The sequence below is a fragment of the Castanea sativa genome, chromosome 5 (assembly GCF_040712315.1).
Source record: "Castanea sativa cultivar Marrone di Chiusa Pesio chromosome 5, ASM4071231v1".
Taxonomy (NCBI): Eukaryota; Viridiplantae; Streptophyta; class Magnoliopsida; order Fagales; family Fagaceae; genus Castanea; species Castanea sativa.
This window is the reverse complement of record NC_134017.1, coordinates 17,047,617-17,062,468: the sequence shown is the minus strand read 5'-3', so window position 1 is coordinate 17,062,468 and position 14,852 is coordinate 17,047,617. Positions and strand designations below refer to the sequence as shown.

Here is a 14,852-nt window from a genome sequence, read left to right as displayed (position 1 = left end):
CAATTTTCCTGATATATACTTTTATTTAGTCCTAAATATCTTTATTTTACTGCCATTATGTGATTTTTTAACTATAAATAATTGCATGCCTAGTCTTGTCATTGTGAAAATTTATTATTAATTTTTTTTTGCTAATTTGATGATTGGGAGGGAGGAATTTGAACTTTAAATTTCTCATTTAAAAATACTAAAAAGTATCAACCAATTGAACTACAAATCTTACTAGCGTGAAAATTTATAAGAGAATTTTCCATAATGAAATTAGATTTTAGACTTCATTACAATACAAGAAGTGTCTTTGAATGCCTTTGACGGCAATATTTTTACATCATTTCCTCATAATGTTATATTGGTTTTAGATCTTTCTTTGAAATGTACATTAATTAGCAAAACTGTGTTAGGAAGACTCTGATCCAAAATTTAACTCTAATTCTGAAGCTAATTCTTCAGGCGATATTCTTTCATAATTCCATTCATGCCCTTTCCATTCAGGCAGTTGTTGGACAACAAGCTGCATCAGAGGAAAAAAGAAACATTTAATCCAACCTATGGTAAAATAGAATATGATTACTTGATAACCCAAAGAAAAAAAATTTCCAGTTTGCTGAAATATAAGAAATAAAAGAGAAATATCACAAACCAGTCCTCTAGAATCTTTTTTACCCACTGTAAGTTGACAAGCAAGTCTCCAATTTCTTGGTTTCTGAAACATACCCCATAGCATATATGTTAGGTCACAACTACACTAGCCTTAGGAGCATAAATTTTTCACAACTGATAAGGTGACATATTATGATTTATATTTAATACTAGAATCGTAAATGATGAGTTTGATGTCTTTTAAACTCTAGCTTTTGCCTTCCATCCCCACATAAATTCGTACCTTTGAAGTGACAATCATGTCAATAGTGTACACAGATTACCTTATTCAAGTATTTAGTCTAAAATATAAGCGGTGTAATTAATTAAATAAAAATAGCAATTAATTAAGATTTTCTAATAATACACAAGGAAAATGTAATCCTGAATAATTTTGATTGGATTAACGTGTACTTGAATAACATTATGCCCACTAAATAAAATTAAGAATTTGCTTTTACTAGCATATACCTTCTTAAGTTTTTCCTTCTCTTTGTCGGTGCGAGGGGTTAGAAGCTCCTTCCCTTGAATAATCTAACAATACACGAGAAAATTATAGAATAGATACTATAGTTTTTTTGTCTGCAAAGTATGTTTTATTTATGTTTGAAAGATAAACGGAAGCTATATAAAACTACTTGTGGTTTTTATAAAAATATGCAATCCCTTAACTCTTTACGGGTTTTATGAGTAAACCAAAATAAATAACTCATGTGATGACACATCCCAATCAAGAGTTGCATTTTCATATAAAATAATACCATAAGATTGTGTGTTACATTCAGAAATCCCAACGGTTTAAGTGTTAAATAACAGTTTACATATACATAAAACAATACTATAAGGGGCTAAGTGTTATACTCAAAACTTCAAAAAAAATTCGTATTTTAGGAGAAACCACATAAGTTAAGTGTTAATTAAAAGTTTAAATATACATAAAACAATACCACAAGGGGCTAAGTGTTACACTCAAAATCTCAAAGAAAGAAAAATTTATCAAAAAAAAAATGTTAAATAAATTCCATATTTTAGAAGAACCCACATGGAGTTTTGGGTATTTTCCTATAAAAATAAAAAATAAAAAATGTTAGCTTTGCCTTGGTTTATTAAGTCCTCCATAATCGAAATTGAATGGGAGACCAAGACAACAGAACAAGCTTCAGCAATCAGGTCATAAGACTGGATAAATTGATATCTTTATATATTTTTTTCAAGAATAAAATCGAAATCTTCCAAATTTAGGATATCATGATCAAATTTTTACCAAATTTCAAGGATAAAAATTGTATTTCAACCATAACTTTAAGCTTCTACTTAAAAAAAAAAAAATTATTAAACAGCATAACCAAAATGGACAGCCACTTCCAATTAAAATCCTACTTTTGATCAAGAATATCTATTGACGAACCAAATACACTAATGATTAAAGGTGTATAGTTAATTTTTTTTTTTTTTTTTAAAATCATGAACCAGAAGGCAGAAGCTTTAAGTTTAAGATTTAAAAAATATAATAAAAAAAAAAATTTGTTGAGCATGCTTTTTCCGTTTTGATTAATTAGTTTCAAGATAGTAAGGCCACCTCCACCATACACGTCGCACAGGTTCCACCTCCAGCACAATTTAGCAGAGGCCTAGCCTGATAACCAATACATAATTAATGAACTTCAATATAATGAAAAAATCAAAATATATATATACACACACACAAAGCTTATTAATAAAATCAACTTATAAATCATATGAATTAAAAGTTAAAAAACTTACATACGGTCCATACAACTCAATATTTGAATCCAACATTATGTTCCTAAGTTTCTGTCCACCACGTGCTTTTCGAAAATGTACATCAGGTGTTCCATCTGGTAGTAACACAGACTAAAAAAAACATAAAAATAGAAATTATTATTATTAATTAAATTGCCACTACTTATGTACAAGCTAGCTATGATGCAACATTGTGCATATATAATATATTTCAACTTACACTAACAAAAGCAAAAGCCACAAAAGGTGGCTCCTCTGGGTCTGTGGATTGGAATTCATTTTCAGGGATTGTGCCAGCAACAGCTCTGATTTTCCCTCTAGAGAATCTGGGGTGCTTAGAGGTTTTGAGTGTTTTATGAGAGTTGGTAATGTAGTTGAAGTTTAAAGAGGTTGAGAAAGAAGATAAAGCATATGAACTCAGTTGGAGGGTACCCATTTTTTGATAAGGTAATAGGGTCTATGCTTGGATAGTTTGTGAAAGTGAGCTGGATATTTCCATGGGGTTTTCAACATGGTGTGTGGTGGTTCTTTGTTTTTGATCTTATCTGTTCTAATGTAGTAGGTGCTGAGGCTATGAGCATGGGATAGAGAATGGGCCAAAAATGGAATACAATAATAGTAAATTTTATAAGCTTGTAGTGAGCCTAAAACCTCATAACTCTTTTAAGTACAAAATCCAGCACACACTGTAAAATTATGAGGCCCAAAAGCTAATCAGAGAGACTCAGGCCCAGATGGAATATTAAGAAAGCAAAAGAGGCCCGAAACCTAATCGGAGAGACTCAGGCCCAGATGGAACATTAGGAAACCAAAATGGAAAAGAGCGCTAGAGGAAGGGCTTGAACCTTCGACCTTGTGGTTAACAGCCACACGCTCTAACCAACTGAGCTACTCCAGCTTGTTGGTCTTCACAAAAAAGTAAGTTTAATATAAAACATTTTTTTATTTTTACTTAAATGTATAACAAAAATTAACCGGCGTTTTGAGTTTTGACTTTGAGTTTAGCCTAATGGTACCTCCCAATGATTTAAATAATGGGAAATTTAGGGTAACTCTTTTTCTTTTCCCATTTTTTTGGGTGTGCGATACTAACCTTTTGTGTCTATCATTTTACGAGTTCAAAGTTGTGGGTTTGAATGATGATAAGTTTGACTATTACTCAAGTGGCCCCACTAGGGCTATGCAAAAAAACTGCTTGACTTATCAACTCGCTTGACCCAACTCATGTGGGTCCATTAAGTGATCGGGTTAAATAACGGGTTGAGATATTTATAACCCAACCCACCAAAACTTAACTTGCCCATCTATATATATGTACACACACACTTTGTCATGTTCACCCACTTTATTTCTCTCATTTCTTGCTCTTTCTTATTATTTTTTTCATTTTTACATTTCTCTTCCTTAATAAACTCTAGCTATTCTTTTTAAGATTTTGTTATTATTCTTATTCTATGTACATGTCTAATTTCAGATTCTGAAATGTTTTTCTTTTCAGTGTGATAAAATTTTTAGTCATTCTAATAAAAATATAATGTAGTATTTGTAATTATTTTCAATAAAAATTGCAATTTTTTCCTCTTTTTTTTTTTCTTATTAAGGAAGCAAAAAATTATCCAATTTAGTTGAAATAATTTTATTTTTGAATTGAATTTGTCAACTTGCTCAACCCATCAAATTGAAACCATTATATTTTTTATGAGCTGCTGAATTCATAGATTAGTAGGTTGGCAGTAGATTGAAAATTTTCCAACCTGCCATTGGCAAGTTGGTTAAAATTATTATTCTCCACCCACCTAATCCGACCCATGCATGCCCCTAGATCCCACTTATTATAAACTTCGAGTTTAAGTGAATTGGGTAGTAAACACACTTATAAACCTCTTTTTTTATTTATGAAAAAAAAAATGTAAAGGATAAAGGTACTATGTATGGCCTTGTAGGACTATTAGCTGTTAAGTTCCTTGAATTTGGAGTGCCATACCACCTACCTTCAACGGGACACAAAAAGGTGCAAAACGAGAGGGTTTTATCTAAAACTAAAACCCTTCTGCAAAGGATTACAAATAAAAGTAGCAAATGAATTGAAACACAAGCACAATGCCATTGCCCCAAGTCTCAAGCCTCAACCTCAATCTCCGCCTCCTCTTCCCTCTTCTTTCTCCCTTTAAACCCACTTCTCTCTCCTACCTTAAACCCATCAACCATTCTTCTTCTCTCTTCACCGTTCTCGCCTCCTCTAAACGACACCGTAACGTTCCTCCTTCTCATCACCTCAAACCCAATCTTGCTCGCAGAAACACCAGCACTCTGAGCAACAGAGACCAACAAAAAGTGGCTCCAATGGAAACAACAACTGAGCCTCAGCCTTCTGTTGGGTTCAATAAGAGAAGGGCTGAAGGTAGAGACAAGAATGATAAACCCCACAAGAACTTGCAGTTGAAAGTGCGCAAGCTCAACCCTGTGAATACCATTTCTTATGTGCAGGTATTCTCTTTTTGGGGTTTTGGCCTTCTGGGTTTTCTTTGTTATGTGGTTTTGTGAAATGAGTTTGTTTTAGTTTTTGTGATGTGATGGAGTGGAATGATATTGATTGTATTGGTTGTTGGATTTTTCTGGCTTTTGTCTGGTAGTGGTTTTTGCAAATTGGGTTTGTTTTGAATGGTTGAATTGCTCTATTTTATTGTCACTTTAGTTAGTTCTGGTACTTATTTGGATAAGTTTTTGTTATTTCTGATACTAATTTGTGTTCATAGTTTTAGTTATTGGTGTTGTAATGTGAAAAAGAGAGAAGAGCTCTGTAAAATGTGTTTCTTGGTTTTTTATTTTTTGAGCGGATATTGTGCTTAATTGACAGATTCTGGTCTGAGTTTATAATTTTAGTCCTCTGTAATTTGAAGAAGTAAAGGTTTGAAGTCAGAAACTTGGAATCCTATTTTTGTGGGAATGGGGTTTTAATTTAATATTTATTTCTGCCAATGAACTCTAGCTCAACTAGCATCTCCTCCCTGCGTGCCAGGTGGAGGGTGAGGTGGTGGGTTCTAGACCAATCGGGTGCGTGTGTAACTTATGAATAAAAGATAATAATATTTATTTCCTGGTTAATTTGTATGAGAAGCAACTTAGTTCTGAAACCTTTTCTGGGTTTCCAAGGGGACCTTTGATCTTATGGCCATGCAACCAAGCATGAGCAAAAGGTATTTAGGAATTTAAAATACTAGCTTGTTTGGATAATAACATATTGTCAACCATTCTTCTATGAACTGAGGTTTTTTGTTTGAGCAAGCAGTAGTTGAGAAATTTTCAATTTGTATTTTTGTGGGGTTTAATTAGTACCAACTAGCATGTTTAGAAAGTGATTGTTCAATGATGACATATAAATGTGAAAAATTAAGTTGTCTCATTGGACTAATATTGGTGCCTTTGTCTATTTATTACAGATATTGGGGACAGGAATGGATACTCAGGATACATCACCTTCAGTCTTACTTTTCTTTGACAAGCAAAGATTTATTTTCAATGCTGGAGAGGTAAGCCTGGGGTGACATGTTCCTTATCAACTCAATGTTTTATGTCTCTCTTTTGGTATTGAGAGCTGAATTTTCTGTATTAATATGAACTATAAATGTTTAATGCCTAATCCAAGATGAACATGTGGATTCTAAAATAGTGTTTTGTCATTGTCGAGTGTTTATTGAAACTGAATTTTTTTTGCTTAATCGAAATTTAGAAATGAAACTGAACTTAATTTGATGCTCTTCAAGGCATAGCCCCCCCCCCCCCCCCTCTCTTCCCGCCAAAAAAAAAAACTTGTGTAAACCTATGGAATTTATTTATTTCTCTTAATTTATTATTCTCATTGCAGGGATTGCAAAGATTCTGCACAGAGCATAAGATTAAGTTATCAAAGGTATGAAACGTCTGGAAACTTCACTCTTTACTGTGTAAATCCATATATAAAGTTTTTTTCTCAACTTTCGTTAATAAAAATGATAAATCGGATATTTCCTGTATTTGGGAAGACATTAATGTTTTGTATCTTACTTCAGATAGATCACATATTTCTCTCTCGTGTCTGCTCAGAGACTGCGGGTGGTCTTCCAGGTTTGTATCTTGATAGATCAGCAATGATGTATCTGAAATCATTAACTGTATTTCAATTGCGGATCACAACCAAAGAAAATGTTTTAGTTGGTAGTATATAAGCATCTATAGTGTGTCTTATTGTCTGAATAGTAATTCAAAGTGAGAGTTCTTTAGGCCACTGATTTTCTCAATTCAACTCCACAGGTTTACTATTGACTTTGGCTGGCATGGGAGACGAAGGAATGTCTGTGAGTATCAGATCAAAATATTTATATTGTCTCTCCAGTTAATTTTGTAAAATGTTGATATGCAATGCTATCTTGTATTATTTCTAATAAGAGTTGCTGTTGTTTTGAAGGTCAATGTTTGGGGTCCATCAGATCTCAAGTATCTAGTTGATGCCATGAAGTCTTTCATCCCAAATGCTGCCATGGTTCACACTCGGAGCTTTGGGCCCATGTTAAGTTCTGATACTGCTTCTATGCCTGATTCAAGTCAGTTTCAAGAACCCATTGTTCTCATTGATGATGAGGTTGTCAAGATATCAGCCATTCTCCTACAACCAAGTTGCTCAGATGGGTCTCCACGCTTGAATGAAGAACCTGTCATGCAGAATCCTTCAGAAAGGGGTCTAGATGAGAGAATGGATCCAAATGGAAAAGCAGGGTCTATAATGAAGCCTGGTGATATGTCTGTGATATATGTCTGTGAATTGCCTGAGATTAAGGGGAAATTTGACCCAGCCAAAGCTATGTCTCTTGGCCTTAAACCTGGCCCAAAGTACCGGGAACTACAACTCGGAAATTCAGTGAAGTCAGATCGCCAAAATATCATGGTGGGTTCCAGAAGGGATGCATTAAATATAGATTATGAGGCTCTTGCCTGTGCTTTATTGTTTCTGAAATCTGTTATGTGGTCTAGGTTTTAATCTATAGATTTATTCGCCTTTTGTTTAGGTTCATCCAAGTGATGTAATGGGTCCTTCTGTTCCTGGGCCCATTGTACTCCTTGTTGACTGCCCCACAGAATCTCACTTGCAGGAGTTGTTGTCTATACAATCTCTCAGTAGTTACTATGTAGATGCCTTGGACAATATACCAGATAGTGCTAAGACTGTTACTTGTATCATTCATTTAAGTCCTGCATCTGTAATAAGAGGTTCAAATTATCAGAGATGGATGCAAAGATTTGGTTCAGCCCAACACATCCTAGCTGGGCATGAAATGTGGGTCTCTTTTCTTATTCACAAGTCTTTGTGGCATGTGCCTAGCTACTTCAATTGACAGTTCTCATGCTTTTACAGGAAGAATGTGGCAATTCCAATTCTTAAATCAAGTGCACGAATTGCAGCACGTCTCAATTACTTGTGCCCTCAGTTTTTCCCAGCTCCAGGTTTTTGGTCTCTTCAGCAGCTTAATTACTCAGCACCAGAGTCCAGTGCTTCAAGTGAGGTTTGTTGCAATATACTAGGAAGGCAATAATTATTATAATATTTGATTGTTAGGAGTTCATCGGCAAGCTTGGACATATTTGGGGCCTACTGACCAGTTGATTTGGTTTCTTCTTATCAGGGTTCAGTTCCAAAGCTGTGTGAAAGCATTGCTGCCAAAAATCTCCTCAAGGTATGAATTGAGATCTATAATAAACTTCTGGCCCTATTTAATTTTTTATAGGAGAACAGATATGATGTAGCTTAACCTTTCCTCTTTACAAACTAGATTGTATCTTATTCACAAGCTTTACTTTGTAAGTTATCTTACATTGAGGTTTGAAACAAATGTGAATTGTGATAGTCAAGAGAGTGAATTTTGAGAGTTGTTAAGATAGTGGCTATGTACTCGAGATATTTAGAAGATCATTTACGTAATGCTCCAGCATATCCTCACACCAAATTTTCCTCAAATGTAGTCACTGTACTCATTATATTCACCATGGATTTTAAATGTCATGCCTTCTCTTTGAATTTTTTTTTTCCCTTTTTTGTTGTCCTACTAAGGCCATGCTTCACTTGTTCTGCAGTATGGTTAGTTTTATTAGTAACTTGATTTTTCTGATCTTGTATAGACACGTGCCATATAATGATGGCATTTTTTCTTCTGTATGTTGAACAGTTCACTTTGCGTCCTTATGCTCACCTTGGGTTGGATAGATCTGGTATTCCAAATTCAGCGACTCCCACAGAAATCATTGATGAGTTAGTGACGGAGATTCCAGAGATTGTAGATGCTGCCCAATGTGTCAGTCAGTTCTGGCATGGGTCCAGAGAGACAGAGGAGACAACTTCCTTGCAAGATAAAAAAGTTTTTGTTGAAGAGCCATGGTTGAATGAGAATTCTCTTCCTAGCTGTTTGGAGAATATAAGAAGAGATGACTTAGAGATTGTTCTTCTTGGAACTGGTTCATCCCAGCCTTCAAAATACCGTAATGTTAGTTCAATCTTCATTAATCTTTTCACAAAAGGAAGTTTGCTCTTAGATTGTGGTGAAGGAACCCTAGGACAGCTGAAAAGGAGGTAATGCCATACAAATCTTCTATTACTTAAAGTGCTTTTAAATTCCCATCTAACATGTGGATTAATGTACCTTGAGAACAGATATGGTGTAGAGGGTGCAGACGATGCTGTGAGACATCTAAGGTGTATTTGGATTTCTCACATTCACGCTGATCACCACACGGGTTTGGCAAGAATACTTGCTCTGCGGCGTGATCTGTTACAGGCAGTGCCTCATGAACCATTAGTTGTTGTAGGCCCAAGGCAGCTTAAGAGATATTTAGATGCATACCAAAGACTTGAAGATTTAGATATGCAGTTCCTTGATTGTAAGCACACTACAGCAGCTTCATTGGATGCTTTTGAGGGTTTTATTAAATCAAATAAAGATCACTCTTCTCCAGAAAGTCCAATTAATGCTGAGGATATGACCAATAAAATTTTAGATGGCTCAACAGGACAGAATATTGATTGTACTCTGTTTGCCAGAGGATCCCAAATGCAGAGCTATTGGAAGAGACCAGGTAGTCCAGTTGATAATAGGATGGCTTTGCCAATCCTAAAGACCTTGAAGAAAGCACTAAGTGAAGCTGGTTTAGAGGCCTTGGTTAGTTTTCCCGTCGTGCACTGTCCACAGGCATTTGGTGTTGCATTGAAGGCAGCAGAGAGAATCAATAGCATTGGAAAAGTGATACCAGGGTGGAAGATTGTATACTCGGGCGATACCAGGCCCTGCCCAGAATTGATAGAAGCATCCCGTGGTGCAACAGTTCTTATACATGAGGCAAGTTATCACATGATTTCTTTTCCTGGTTTATCATTATAGTTTACATAAATTGTTTTCTTCCCTCGATAACATGATGCAATCTGAGATTTTTTTTTTTTTGGTAGAAAACAATCTGAGATTTTTATACACAAAAACTCTTCCCTTTTTTCCTAGTCTTGTAACTCAGTGGCAATAACCTACTGTCCTTTACTAGGAGAATCAAGATATGTTGAAGCTTCAAAAATAAAATAAGAATAATATTGAAGAAAATTTTATGATTAAGATTATAATTGATTGGATGGTCCTGAGAAGATGCTTTATTTCTCTCTCTCCTCCCCCTCCTTTTCTCTCCCATTTCCTTCTCTCTCTCTTTTTTTTTTTTTTTAATTATAAAAATAACTATATTTTATGGGTCTGCTACAAGATGTTCAGTGGCAATGTATTGATGAAAAGGATTAAAATTAAGTTATTTCAGTGCATTTGGATGTAACTTTTTTGCTTATTTTTTGAAAGTAAGGTATAGTTGTACCCAGAAGAAGTGAGACTTTAAAAAGCTATACATAAGCAACTAAGCATGGTATAATTATATTTAAAAAAAAATAAAAAAAAAAACTTAATCAGCATGGTATAATTGTACTTATTAAAAAAAATCCCGGACAAGGTGCATTTTGAAGCATGGTATAATTATACTATAATTATAGATGAAGTCAGTTATACACTGTTCAGTGGCAAATCAGACGAATGTGGAACTTTTTCTAGCGTGTTTTGACTTTTCTTGTAGGTGTTGAATTATTAATCAGCATGTTCAAGGTAAAATTACTATAATTGACCGTGATTAACTAATTGTCCTTGTCAATGTTGCAGGCTACTTTTGAGGATGGTATGGTGGATGAGGCTATAGCAAGAAACCATAGCACAACAATGGAAGCAATCGAAGTTGGGGACTCTGCTGGTGCGTACCGCATTATACTTACCCACTTCAGCCAGAGATATCCAAAAATTCCTATATTTGATGAGACACACATGCATAAGACTTGCATTGCGTTTGACATGATGAGTGTTAATATAGCAGATTTGCCAGTACTTCCAAAGGTTCTTCCATACTTAAAACTGCTTTTTAAAAATGAGATGATAGTTGATGAGTCTGAGGATATTGTAGATGATGCTGTTGAGGCTGTACATGTAGGTTCATAACAATAAATTCTCATTTATTATGAAATTGGCTTACATATTTTCTTTCAATTATTTGCGGTCTTCTTTTTCTTCTTTTCTTTTTTTTTTTTTTGGGGGGGGGGGGGGGGATGGGGGGTGGTTGAACTACCTTTGATCCCAATTTCTCCAATTGAGTGGGATTTCTATACATTGATTATGTATACATTTTCAGCTTGATCCCTTCCGATTAGGATCCAAACTCAATTAATTTTTTTAACATATATGCTGTGGACTTCTCTGTAGCCAATTGCTTGACCTATGTAACTAATAAGGATACCAACTATATTTCAAGATAGAGGCAATGTTAAAATATTCCTTGTTTGACTCTTCTCAAGTGCAGACCACACTTGTTTTAGTTGTTTAGTATTGCATTTAAAACACCAATAATCAGGGTTTTTTCTTTTTCTTTTTCCCCTTACAATTTGTGGGTAGGGAGATGAAATCCAAGTTTCTCGTGGAGAGAACTAGATAATACCATTAAACCACAAGACTCTTGCGCTCCGTTTGTTTCAATGGAAAACCTAGTGTAAAGATAGTTTTCCTTATTTTTCAGTGTTTGGTAGCATAAAAAAAAGATGAGTCAAAGGAAAACTATCTTTGGTCAACATAAAAAGTATGGCTTATTTTTAGAGATTGTTTTCCATTAAATTTTTTTGGAAAACAACTCTATCTCACAGCAAGCTAAATAAGGGAAGTTAAAAAAAATTTTTCAACTCATTTAAAGTTGTTACCAAACATGGGAAAATGAGATAGTTTTATAGAAAATATTTTTTAGAAAATAACTCATTTTCTAGAAAACATCATTGTTGAAACAAACAGAGCGTTGGTAGCTAGCAGAAATTCCATCTGTATAATAAACTGAAATATGAGGTTTACTAATGGTGTAGGAAAATGTGTTGTACTTTTATTGTAAGCGTAAGAAATGTGTTTTGTAGTCTACCATGGGAAATAATTTTTTGATAGAGTAATTTTCTAGAGAGGAAAAAACAATTAAAAGTAGCTGTGCAGAGATTTGTCTTTGAAGATTTATGATGTCATACCATCTACGGTCTCCAAGCATCACAATCAAAATGAGGTCTAATAATCAAAATAGTGTACTATGGTATTTTCCCTGGGAAGGCTCTTAATTTTCAGAGGAAATTATATTATGTCAAATTTTTTTGTTAAACGATTGATAAAATAATAAAGAAGTATTCGATGGGTGTAAATATATTTTCGGGAAATCATTGGCTACAGGAATTCCAAGAAAAAAATAAAAAAAATAAATGAAAGCCTGTCTTCATGAAACTAAACCGTAGGTTATGCAAGAAGGTGGCTTGTTTATAAGTATGACTGAAGTTGTTAGTATTGGACACGAGGTGATTCGTATCATTAAATATGTAGTGAATTGAGCCAAAAAATATTGTATTGTCTGTATTGAATATCCTTATGAATAGTGTATATATTTATATGTGTGTGTCATATAGATCGTATGGTGTCAAATTATTTAGATGTATTGGACGACATATGCGTTTAAATTGGGGTTTTTGCTAATATTTGAGCTTTTACTTTTTTTTTTTTGAGAAGAAAGACATTTAACTTAAATTAAAAAACTCAGTTATAATATGCTAAAAGAACATAACGAAGGTGTGGAGGAATATCCTTTGTTCATACAAATAAACCATGAACATGTCTAGCATGTTTATAAGCTTTACTCATATCAAGTTTAATAGCCATATAATCATTCTTCCTTAAGTGTTGCTGCATGTTATGAAGAGATAAGCTACCAAAATATTGTTAGAGATGAGACGGCTTTTTGTGAAAGCACTTTGATGTTCAGTAATAATTTTTGGTAAAATTTTCTTCAGTATATTAGCCAAAACTTTAGAAAAAGTTTTATAGAGAATATTGCATAGACTAATAGGTCGAAACTCAGAAACTAACTCAGGACTTTTTACCTTGAGAATCAGTGTGATGAAAGTGTGATTGAGATTGGGAGGTAGAGAAGCCGAATTCCGGAAGACTGATTTGGAAACATCATTTGGTGGTATACCATCTGGACCAGGAGCTTTACGCGGAGTGATCTGTTTAATGGCATCTTAAACTTTTCTTGCCAAAAACGTGAGACTAATAGAACATTCATCTCATTTGCGATTATTATTTTTTTTAGAGAGTTTTAACTTATAACGTCTGCTCTTGATGATGCTCTTTATCGTTAGACCAAGACACCAATTGGTTTTTGGTGTAGACGGGGATTGAACCCCAGATCTCTTATTTAACCATCAGAAACTTTACGAGTTGAGTTAACTGAAACCCACTCATCTGCGATTATTATTTGGACTGAGTAAATATTTACATTGGCCTGTAGAACCGGTGATGAGGTGAAAAGTTCTAAGTAATATTATAATAGACAAGCCAAAATTTCATCTGGGCTATAGCACCACTGACCCACCTTATTACGAATCTTCTTTATTGAATTTTTACTTGAGTCCAACATTTTGTGGCACTTGTTTTCAATACAAATTTATTGGACTATACAGTTAAGCCCAATAAATAATAAGTCTAACAGTGCCTTTTGCTTCTCTCTCCCTGCAAAATTTGAACCATATACTTGAACGTGGATGTTATAAATATATTCTCATTTAATATATTTAGTTAATTTTATTAAAAATAACTGCATAAGTAATAATCAAATTAATCATTTGTAGGATACGTTTTCAACTTTATGATATATATATATATATATATATATATATATATATATATATATATATCTTATTAATAAGTCTCTTATAAGTTATGAAATAATCCTTTCAAAAAAAAAAGTTATGAAATAATAAATATTCAATTATGAGTTGTAAATTCGCAATTGCACATTTTTCAAAATGAGAAACATTTATCAATAGTTTATTGGTTTGCACTTAAAAATATAATAAAAAATATCATTTTGGTCTTTATATTTTAGAGTTACTATTAATTTAGTTTCTACATTTTGGTAGTAATAAATTTGATCCATATTATTTTCAACTTGTAATCAATTTTGGTTAGTGATTTAATAGTAAAGACCAAATTAACGGTAAGTTAAAAATGATATGGATCAAATTGACTACTAAGAAAACGTAAGAACCAAAATGGTATTTTCACCACAAATATATCATGGTTGCATCACTCGCATGAGATATCCTTGATATTTGTACATAATTTTGCTTTAATTTTAAAAACAAAATGTACTAACTTTCTCCCAAATTATTGATTTTGTTTAAAAAAAATCAACTTTTTAAGGGAATATCATTTAATGCTTTGTTTATCAATTAAAAATATAGAAGTTTCTAAAATTACCCCTATTAATTTAAACTTTAGAGAAAGAATATTATTGATTTTTAAAAAAAGAAGAGGGAAAGAAAGAAATTTTATTTCTTGATTTTTCAAGAATGAATACTGTGTGGGTAAAAATAGTACAAATTGTACACTTACAACTACATTTTGGGACATATCAACAATTTGAGATGAAAGGGGATATAAAAATATCATTTAATAAAGTTTTAAATGCACATTTTCTTAAAATAAAAATTATCTTATGAAATGGGGTTACGGAGCATCCCTTATAACATCCTCACAGGTTTGTGGGGCTCACCAAATGTGACGAGGAGGGTTTCATAAACCAATTTTCATTAGATACATTCTCCATCTAACATTTATTAACAAAATTCATTTTATAACATGTTTGTGTACCATTTTATGAAACGGTACATTAATTTTTTTTATTTTTTAAATCGATTTACGATACTTATTACAAATTACAACATGACTGTTGTACACTTGTACTATTTCAGTGATTAAGTAGTAGTTGGAACGTAGAAACATTGAAAAAATAGCCAGTCGGTGATATTGTGCATTAGTGAAGGCTGGAGAGAT

General features: G+C 33.4%; 2 protein-coding genes and 1 non-coding gene across 4 annotated transcripts; 1 reads left to right on the top strand and 2 right to left on the bottom strand.

Moving 5' to 3' along the window:
* Nucleotides 1-246: 246 nt before the first annotated feature.
* LOC142634299 (photosynthetic NDH subunit of subcomplex B 3, chloroplastic) lies at nt 247-3,001 on the bottom strand. Its single transcript, XM_075808593.1, has 6 exons — nt 2,624-3,001; nt 2,404-2,514; nt 2,219-2,275; nt 1,111-1,173; nt 641-703; nt 247-511 (listed from the first exon to the last, which is right to left on the bottom strand). The coding sequence occupies exons 1-6, from the start codon at nt 2,837-2,839 to the stop codon at nt 398-400; spliced, it is 624 nt and encodes a 207-aa protein (XP_075664708.1). The 5' UTR covers nt 2,840-3,001; the 3' UTR covers nt 247-397.
* Nucleotides 3,002-3,227: 226 nt separating this feature from the next.
* TRNAN-GUU (transfer RNA asparagine (anticodon GUU)) lies at nt 3,228-3,301 on the bottom strand. The gene has a single exon. It is a non-coding gene; the product is annotated as a tRNA-Asn (tRNA).
* Nucleotides 3,302-4,392: 1,091 nt separating this feature from the next.
* On the top strand, nt 4,393-10,988 carry LOC142633803 (tRNase Z TRZ3, mitochondrial). Of its 2 annotated transcripts, none has more exons than XM_075808052.1 (12): nt 4,393-4,890; nt 5,844-5,933; nt 6,269-6,313; nt 6,453-6,507; nt 6,694-6,737; nt 6,848-7,324; nt 7,446-7,714; nt 7,826-7,940; nt 8,061-8,111; nt 8,601-9,001; nt 9,083-9,764; nt 10,611-10,988. In XM_075808052.1, exons 1-12 carry the CDS (start codon nt 4,504-4,506, stop codon nt 10,938-10,940), a joined length of 2,946 nt encoding a protein of 981 aa, XP_075664167.1. In that variant the 5' UTR covers nt 4,393-4,503; the 3' UTR covers nt 10,941-10,988. The 2 variants fall into 2 exon arrangements, with proteins under 2 accessions (XP_075664167.1, XP_075664166.1); XM_075808051.1 differs by having other exon boundaries at nt 7,793-7,940.
* Nucleotides 10,989-14,852: the final 3,864 nt, after the last annotated feature.